The sequence below is a fragment of the Rhipicephalus sanguineus genome, chromosome 6 (genome assembly GCF_013339695.2).
Source record: "Rhipicephalus sanguineus isolate Rsan-2018 chromosome 6, BIME_Rsan_1.4, whole genome shotgun sequence".
NCBI lineage: Eukaryota > Metazoa > Arthropoda > Arachnida > Ixodida > Ixodidae > Rhipicephalus > Rhipicephalus sanguineus.
The window spans coordinates 102,597,998-102,607,803 of record NC_051181.1 but is presented as its reverse complement, the minus strand read 5'-3'; the positions used below and the strand labels follow the sequence as shown (position 1 = coordinate 102,607,803).

The window sequence follows — 9,806 nt, the reverse complement described above, 5'->3', positions numbered from 1 at the left end:
GCCATGCCAACTTTGGTGTACATTCGATTAACCAAGCGACCAGGAGAGCACAAAGTCGTAGGCGGCTAGATAGATAGATACGCTCAAAGTCGCAGAAGTTCGCTAAGAAATGCTTCGCATTTAAAAGTAGGAAGAAAGAGAAAGAGAGAAATTGATGGGAAAAAGAATTTCTTGACGAGGCGGGATTCGAACCCGCGTACCCACGATCCGAAGGAGAGCACCGTAAACACCCGGCTATCCAGGCATGCTGGCAGGAAAGAACGTAACCTTGTATAGTATAGTACAGCAAGCGGGTTGGAAAGGGAAGTGTGGGTGAGGATCAGAGATGTGAGGGTGAGGAGAATGGAAAGAAGGAGTGAAGAGAGTAAAGCATATCATAGAAAGAAAGAGAGAAATAGAGATAAAGAAAGGGAATAAAAACAGAAAGAGAAAGAAAGAGCGCGAGAGAGAAAAATAAATAGAGAGAGAGAGAGAGAGAGAGATGGAAAGAAGAAGGAGGTGAGAAGTGGAGGGAGAAAGAGAAGAAAGGGAAGAAAGACAAAAAGAAAGAGAGAAATAGAGAGGGAGAGAAACAAAATAGACAAAAGGAGGAAGTGATAATTATAGGAACAAAAAGAGAAAGGGAAGAAAGACAAAAAAGAGGAAGATAGAGAAAGAAAGAAATAGAAAGAAAGAGAGAACAAATAGAGACAGAAAAGACATCGAGAAAAAGAGGAAGAAGGAAAGAAAAAAATAGCGAAACAAGGACGGCCGCTCACGTCGGCTGTTCCTTCAGGCTTGGCACCGCTAGTGCGAAGCTGTCTGAATTTTTTTTTTTTTTTTGAAAACTCCTTTGTTCATTCACCTTCTCAGAGTTCTAGCTCGCTTCTGTTTCAGCCGGACCTTCCCTTTAGCTAATCCACTGATGAGCTGTAGTATTCGTAGTGTGCGACCTTCGTAATTTCAACTATACATAGGCCGCTTGTTGAACCGCTTATCTTTGTTTCTCGGTAAACCTTAAATATTTATTAATACTTACTGCAAGGTGTGCGGTACCGTATCTCTCCCTATGTTTTCTCATAGTCTGAGGGAAACGCAACATAGTTTCTTTTAATACTCAAAGCCAGAACATGAAAACTAGTGCGGGAAAAATAACCGATGATTCTGTCGGCCTGCTCTTCTCCTGTGGGTGTAACTTGTGACTAGAAATGAGCAGCCTCACTTAGCGTACTGCACTCTAAGAAAAAAGAAAGAGTATGTGTGACTCCTTCGGGAGAGTTCTCACTTGCCACGAATATGACTCTCTTTAAAGAGGCGCGTCAACTCTCTTTGTAGATCACTGTACCCTCTTCGGAGAGTTGTGCGACCCACGAGAGAGTTAACGTGACTCTTTGAAGGGAGTCATATACGTTGCAAGTCAGGACTTTCCCAAAGGAGTCACACATGCTCCTTTTTTTTCTTAGAGTGTGATTGGTCTCCTTGTCATTTATGCAGGAGAAATGTGGCTTCCCCTGGCAAACAACCGGCCCCACTCTGCTTACGCACGCTGGTGACAATCGAAGATCGGGACTTTAAGTTCCGTTGTTGTCGCCACATCCTGCGGAAAAAGAAAATACGAAAGAACTTCAGGTCAGGCGAATAAAAATGAAGCTCGGTACAGCGCAATAACTGATGGCTCTCGTAATAATAACAATAGCATGTAGTTTCTGACGTGTAAGAACCACGGTATCATTATCAGACACGCAGTTGTAGAGGGCTCCGGAAATTTCGACCACCTCGGGTTCTTTGACGTGCGCCTAAATGTAAGTACACGGTCCTCAAACATTTCGCCTCCGTGGAAGCGTGACCGCCACAGCCGGGATCGAGCCCGCGACTTCCATCCAGGTCAGCAGCTGAGCAGCGTAAGTACTCTACCACCGTAGCGGGTATACTTATGATTTTCGTAGTAGTGCTGTTAAAATAACATAATTTGTTATTTGACATTCACAGCAATAGCCAGATTTGCTCTTTCATAATATTGTGTCGCAGCGTGATTAAAACTTGTGCGCGACAAACGTTTTCCTTTCGTTTTGCTCCGACGTAGCGAACTTCATAGTTTTCAATACAAAGAAATCTACCTAGCCATCAAGCTACGAGGAAATCAAACGTCAGTTTGACGTTTTCTGTTATTTATCAAATGTCAAGAGCCTAAAACAAGCGCGGATAAGTTGGCAAATAAAACCTGCTAAATGTTCGCCGTTTTTATATCACCGCCTACGCAATTGTACTTTACATAGCGCAACATGTGTACCAATGCAATATACCAGCTTTTGTCGCTGACTTGCTAGACTCGCCGTACTATCCATTATCTATGGATGCTAGAGATAAAAATTTACTGACGCATCCCGTTAAACGAACGAAGGAGCAAAGGTCCGCACATAATCTGAAACATTTCCACGTCATTTTTTTTTTATCTCTTTGTGATTACTGAACAAGTTTCTCACAGCCGTTCGCCCTCATATAAAGTGTTGACACTGCGTCATAGCTGGTTATACGGTTTAGCAGCCGCCCGTTCACATGCTTTGCCAGTTGGTCTATGCTGCCGAATCCGTCCTTCAGCTGTCAACATACATTTAATGTTACGATTCAACTATCAGTCTACATATATCGCTCTTGGCTTTTCGTGCTTCTCATCGTAAAATCATTTGTATGACGTCATCACAATAATTTTTTTTTCCTGCAATGCATGTATACCTTATACAAACACATAGTCTGTCGTGGCCGTTTTCGTATATGCATGTTGGTCGATAGTAAGCGCGCCCGTGCGCCTCTTTTTGCGGCAACCGGAGTGACAAAAGTACGCAGAAAAGCTCTCGCGAAACCAATGTTACCATAATGTAGGAATCATTCAATGACACACCAGAGCATCTGAGGAGTCGTCTACGCCCAGGACCTCTCAGGAATTTGGGTCACCTTCCCAGCGCAGCTGTTGCAATCAGATACAACATAGAGTTTCGTCGAGCCATAGCAGATATAACTTCTGGACTAATATAACGTTTGAGGTTTTACGTGCCAAAATCATGATATGATAACGAGGCACACTGTAGTGGAGGACTCTGGAAATTTCGACCATCTGGTGTTCTTTAACGTGCACTGACCTCGCACAGTAGACGGGACTCTAGCATTTCGCCTCCATCGAAATGCGACCGCCGCGACCGGGATCGAACCCGCGACCTTCGGGTTAGCAGCCGGGCACTGTAACCGCCACACCACCGCGGCGCACAGCTTCTGGATTCATAAACCAGGTAATTTTGGCTGTACTATTACTTGTTTGCGTATATTTGTGAGCGAGTCCCGGGAGCCTACGATACCTTGCGGTTGAGGACACAAGGTAATAAGTGAACAGGTAAATAAATAAATAAATGAGTAAATTAATGTTGGCGTTTTTCTTTTTTTTGGGGGGGGGGGGACACTTTAGCTAATGATCGCAATGACATCGCTATTAAGATTATACGTTTATCGAGCGGTTGAAGACGCGCCCACTGTTGGGGAACTTAATTTATTTTCACCGGCTAACTAGGGAAAGAGGCATCTCTATTCCAATTCCTCACACAACGCCACTAATAATAATAATATCTGGGGTTTAACGTCCCAAAACCAAGATATGATTATGAGAGACGCCGTAGTGGAGGGCTCAGGAAATTTCGACCACCTGGGGTTCTTTAACGTGCACCTAAATCTAAGTACAGGGGCCTCAAACATTTTCGCCTCCATCGAAAATGCAGCCGCCGCGGCCGGGATTCGATCCCGCGACCTTCGGGTCAGCAGTCGAGCGCCATAACCACTAGACCACCGTGGCGGGGCACACAACGCCACTAGAATGGTGCACTCCTGAATCTGTGCGAGAACCAGTGAATATGATGTGCATGCACCAATGGCACATGGTTTGACCTCAGTACCAGATCTCCGCGACGGACGGCTGCTCCTGAATGTATCGCTAAGCTTTCAGTGTTCCTCGTTTTACCTGAAGCAAGATCGCCAAATCAAATCAGTGATTCTTATCAGAAAGATGTGGCACTCTCTTATCTTTAATTCTGAATGCAAGGTGACAATCGCAACAGCGTAGCTAATCTGCCCAACATAATCCATGCGCAAGCGCAGCAAGCTTTACGTGTATGACATGCAAGCACCCATCACGTGTAAATGCGTACTTGGACAATATAAACAGGAACAAATGTGCACATATACTTTGCCTTTGTCACGTTAAATTATTTACAGTGTGACAACTTTAAGTTGCAATAATGACGGAAAATCTCTGCTTATGTGCTGCCAGTTCATGTATTCTTCCAGTTCTCACGTTCACTTCCCAAAAATTTAGCTCATAAAAAACGCAGCTTCCCGCTGAAAACTCGCGAAGAAAGACTTATTGCGGCAGGCTCATCTAGTAGTCTGCATCTTATTTCCGTCCCGTGCACACTACTACTTGCCGAAGATATTGCCGCTGTGGGGTTCTGTAAACTAGTGAAGTGGCGCATATGTGTTCACTTTTCTACTTCGCTCATTATTGCAGTGAAATTTATCACGCGCAGCATAGCAGTGAATACATCGAAGCTTCGAGGGCGTAAACACGCGGCCAGCAATGTGATGTCGCATCTCCATCTAGCGACTACGTTTGGTGAATGGCACATTTGGCGTCTGAGTGAATAGCTTCAATACATTTCATGACTGACCATCAACAAGGTCTCCTTAACCTTCTCGTCCCTCTCGTCGCTCACTTCCGGGTTCTTGCGCATGTACTTCCGGACTAGAGGGCAGACGTAAGTAGGGTCTACAACTTCCGACCCTCTCCATTCTGCAAGAGGTAAAAACATAATAACAATTTTAGGCATTTACGGGCGAAAACCACGATATCATCACGACGCACGCCGTATAGTGGAGGGCTCCAGAAATTTCGACCTCCTGGGGTTATTTAACGTGCACTGAAATCTCACGGCACACGGGCCTCTATAGCATTTCGGCTCCATCGAAGTGCGACCGCCGTGGCAAGGATCGAACCTGCGACTTTCGCGTCAGCAGCCGAGCGCTGGCACGTTTTGGCTCGAGAAATGTAAACAGTAATAGGCCACCAATACCTATGAGCATTAAAGATACGTTAAGTGCCCCTAAAATACGAGGGGCGTTCAATAAAGATTTCCCCTGACCCACTTCCTGTGGACGGAGAGCAACGAAACTTTGCAGATTTATTAGTCCTTCTCTACATAGGTGACACCCCGGGACACACACTTCTCCCATCTTTTTATGCAACTATAAACACCTCACTTGTAGAAGTCGACAGGTTGCTCCAAAAGCAATGTTGTAACTTCAGAAATCAGAGTCTCATCATCTGGAAAATGCTTGCCCTTCAAATATGACTTCAATGTTGGAACGAGGTGGAAGTCCGATGGTGTGAGGTCGAGTGAATAAGGGGAATGCGGTAGAATTTCAAAGCCGCAGGAGCGTGCTTCCGTCTGGGCAACATGTGAGTTGTGAACTGGGGTATGGTCTCGCAGAAGGCGGACGCCTTTGGTGAGCATGCCACGTCTCTTGTTTTTGATGGTCTCTCGCAATTTCCACAGCAGTGAAGCATAGTATGCCCCAGTAATCGTGGCACCCTTTGCTAGGAAATCCATCAAGACTACTCCGTGCTGGTCCCAAAAGACTGTGAGCATGACCTTGCCCGTCGAGGGCTGGGTGCGTGCTTTCTTTGGAGGCGGTGAGTCCAAGTGCTTCCATTGCATCGACTGGACTTTAGCCTCCGGATCATAGTGATGGACCCAGCATTCATCCTGTGTAATCAGTCTGTTGAAAAAGTTCTGCTGGTTTCCATGGCACATGGTCAAAAGAGCCTGGGAGCATTCGACTCGTACCTGCTTTTGGAAAGGTGTGAGCAGCCGGCGAACCCAGCGATCGGATACCTTACGCATATGAAGATGGTCCTCAATGATTTTTCCATGGACCCCGCACTAATCTTCACATGTTGGGCTAGGTCTCGAACGCTAATGCGGTGATTTTCCAAAATGGCGGCCTTCACTTGCTGGATGGTGTGTTCATTGACAGCGTCGCCCTGCAATCGGAGCCGCTTCCACGGAAATCAGACCATATTTGAATTGGCGATGCCAGTTATTCACTACATCATATGATGGGGAATCCTCCCAATAAACCTCTTTTATCTCATCGAACGTCTTCCTCGGAGTGCGGCCTTTCAAGTACGGAAACTTGACTGCTGCTCTGTATTCCACTGCATCCATTATCACACCTCACACCACTTCAGCACCTCTAAAAGAAAGACCGTTATTAGTTTAGAGTTACAAATTGGCACGTGACCTACAGTGACTTATGTCATTACACATGCGCAGTTTCAGCATCCTGCAATAAATGGAAGTTAGTCAGGGGAAATCTTTATTGAACGCCCCTCGTAATTCCTTCCACTGCACGAAAATTGGCATTTTACGAAGAATAAACTGAGAAAGCAAGGATAAAACACACAGCTTGGCACTAGAGTATGAGTTCATTGTTATTGTGTTGTCAAGATTGGTTTGATTGTTACGAATTAACAGCTACTGTTGCATACGTTCGTCTCCCGATGCTTTTTGATAACTTCGTGACATAATCATGCTTCCATTAGCTCATCATGCCGCTCCAAGCGCTGCGTCAAACACGTGGCTATGCGATCCAAAGAATATAGCCATATCAAAGACCTCGCAATCTACTAAGAGCCAGGGAAGACTTAGCCGTAATAAGGCCCACCGTTATCTCTTTGCTAACGCTTTCCTAAAGAAACTAGAGGTGACTCGAACACTGAAGAGAGATGACCACCGTGCATTTCTCTTTTAAAAAAAAATTAATGTTCATTCTACAGCATTTTCGGGACAAGAAAATAACACCAACACTTGAAGCACTGATTGAGATACCAATGCACCAGACAGCTGTATAATGTTAGGTTCGCAGTTTTATCGCTCCAATGTCAGCTCGCACAGGACAGGCTAGGTTGGAGAGGCCTTCGTGCTGCAGTGGACATGACATAGGCTGACGATTATTATTATTATTAATATTATTATTACTATTATTATTATTAGTAGTAGTAGTAGTAGTAGTAGTAGTAGTAGTAGTAGTAGTAGTAGTAGTAGTAGTAGTAGTAGTAGTAACCATTAAACATTCGCTTACTAGATAAGTTACCGAGCATGGCATCGCGCTCGCGCACAACACCAGCAGATTCCACTCGATGTGTTCTTGCTGTGCGAACACATCGATTGCGAGGCAAACGCATGCAACGAGCGGCCAACACAGCACGTTACCTCTCACTGCCTTTAAATAACGCAAGCCGCAACACAAGACGCGCGGAAGCAGCGCACACGAAGCGACCAGCCATCTCAGTTCGCTCAGCCTCTCCAAGTGCCGCGAAAAATCTTGAAAGGTAGGGTCCACGCTGCCCTTTATGACCATCGCTGCGCGGAGCAATGGCTCCGCCGCTCACAGACTCGCTGGTTAGATGAGCCGACGCACACTAATCTCTCCATCATACAGCGTTTTCTTCGCTCCCTCATAAAAATAAAAAAACGTCTTGAGCCCTGGCCCCACCGGGAAAATAAGGGGCAAGCAAAGATTGGCGTGTGCGTGCCTGACGTACTACTTTTCTTTCTTTCTTTCTTTCTTTCTTTCTTTCTTTCTTTCTTTCTTTCTTTCTTTCGTATTGCGCAATGCTCGCTCCTAACTGTTTCCTTCCTACATGCCGGGGATCGGCCTTCACCCACGTGCTTACCAGCGCAACCCTGCAGTTGTTACAGGCAACAACGACGGTAATGCGTTCATATCCAGGCAACAATGAAACTTGGCACCATCTGAACCCGGTAAAAGGTCAGACTGCCATATCGTCAACGGCTGATTGCCGACAAGCCCATGGTCGAAATACCATCAATTAGTGGAACACGGAGTGCACAAATACTCGTGTGACCATCGCATCTTCGAGGGCCGCATTTTGTACGCTCGCCGGCGCCGGGTTTTACGCGTACGACGCCGTCACCGAAATCTGTGCGTCATAAAACCATCCCTTGAAAAAAACCTCACTTTCATGAATATTTAATTCATAGCAATGGTGCTGTCACCCTGTATGCCTCAATATTTCGTGAGCAAAAAACTTATTTCGAGACATGTACACGTAGAATGACGGTCACATTTCGTATTATTTGTGAGTGGTTAGCACGCCTGTACTGGGTGCCAATATTATGCGTACTTAATATTCCTGTATGCGTAAGTGTGCTTACCGAAAGCCAGGCTCACGGCTAATGAGACGATCAGGTCCACGACGAATCCAACGAAGGCAACCCACATAAACGAGATGTGGTAGAGCTGGTAGATCCCACTGCGTACAAAATGGAGTAGCAAACGAACGCTTTTAGTGGATTGTCTAGAGAACTTCGTGGCCGCAGTGGAAGCAGAGCACCTAGTTTATATAAAGCTTTCTTCCACCATACCAATTTTTGCAATGATTTAACCTAGCACTTATTTCCCACTACCATGTCTGCAAAAACTGCAACAAAATTGCAAGCAGGTAGGCTGCGCTGTAAGACCTCCCTGTTGATTTAACCTGTATTCAGGTATCTACCGTCTTTCTTTTCCTGCACAGAGTATTCTTCTTTTTATTTTTCTCGTGAGGAACCCAGAGCAACTAACTATGCCACTGGTGGTGCACTGACTTATTAAATAGAAGAAAAATAAATGCGCAGGAGAAATGTCCATTTATCTTTTTCAGATATATGCTGAAAGTGCGTAATCTGAGCCGCATGGCTGAGAAGTATTGCACGTTCAGCACACGACTTCATGCCTTCGAGGCACGACTTCATGACCCTGTCTAGTGGGTTTACTTTATCTATCTATCTATCTATCTATCTATCTATCTATCTATCTATCTATCTATCTATCTATCTATCTATCTATCTATCTATCTATCTATCTATCTATCTATCTATCTATCTATCTATCTATCTATCTATCTATCTATCTAGTCATGGCACCTTACAGGACCCAATAGGCCATTGAAGTAAGGAAGACAAGTGCAAAGTAAATATAAGAGAAAATACGTCAGCAAAAACAGGGAAATAAATGGAGAAAAGATGTACAGTGCAGTCAAAGGAAAACGTAAAACGTAAAAATGAAAGTGTAAGCAATACAGCTGTATTTCTTTTCCTTAGACTCTGATTTGTGAAATGTCACAGCTAATACACAATATTACCGCGATAGCGTTAGGGAGCGCGTTTCGCACAAATTCCGGCGTCGTTGGTTGTGAGCGAAAAATCAGCGTTGTCCGTGATCGAAAATTCGAGATAGATTCAAATAAATAATACATTTCAAATTTCGGTTAGAGTGGGAGTCGAACCCAGGCCTTCTGCGTGACATGTAGGTGTTCTACCACAGAGCCACGCCATTATTTGGAATTGCTTCCGAAAGAAACCTGTACGAATGTCATGTAATATGAGGAGTGTCCTTAACGCATGTAATGTTGCGTGGCAGAAGCGTAGAAGCGCGCCAGGCGTCAAGACATGTTAAGTGCACACCAAGCGAGGGGTTAAAGGCCCACCCATTACAAAGCGCTGGGACATGTTTAACCATATAATCAACAAAAGCATTAACAAAATGAGCGGCTGCGTACGTTCTCGTGTTGCTATACGGACGCTTAGTGGGTATACGTCGCCGATTCGCAAAAGGAAGAATTGCGGCGTTGTGGGCACATCGCAACTGTACTTGCAGTAGGCATTCTAGGATACTTATAAACGGCCAATGTTTTTTACTTCCACAGACGCTCCTTCCTTTGC

The 9,806-nt window shown here is 45.0% G+C and overlaps 1 protein-coding gene across 1 annotated transcript in view; it reads right to left on the bottom strand.

Moving 5' to 3' along the window:
• Positions 1 to 1,446: 1,446 nt before the first annotated feature.
• The window catches only part of LOC119396065 (sodium-coupled monocarboxylate transporter 1), a 31,514-nt gene continuing 23,154 nt past the window's right edge, over positions 1,447 to 9,806 (bottom strand). Inside the window, exons 14-16 of the mRNA XM_037663130.2 lie at positions 8,259 to 8,356; positions 4,689 to 4,810; positions 1,447 to 1,576 (exon numbers count right to left, since the gene is read on the bottom strand). Coding sequence (XP_037519058.1) covers positions 1,517 to 1,576; positions 4,689 to 4,810; positions 8,259 to 8,356 — 280 coding nt within the window. The 3' untranslated portion in view covers positions 1,447 to 1,516. The remainder of the gene's footprint in view (positions 1,577 to 4,688; positions 4,811 to 8,258; positions 8,357 to 9,806) is intronic.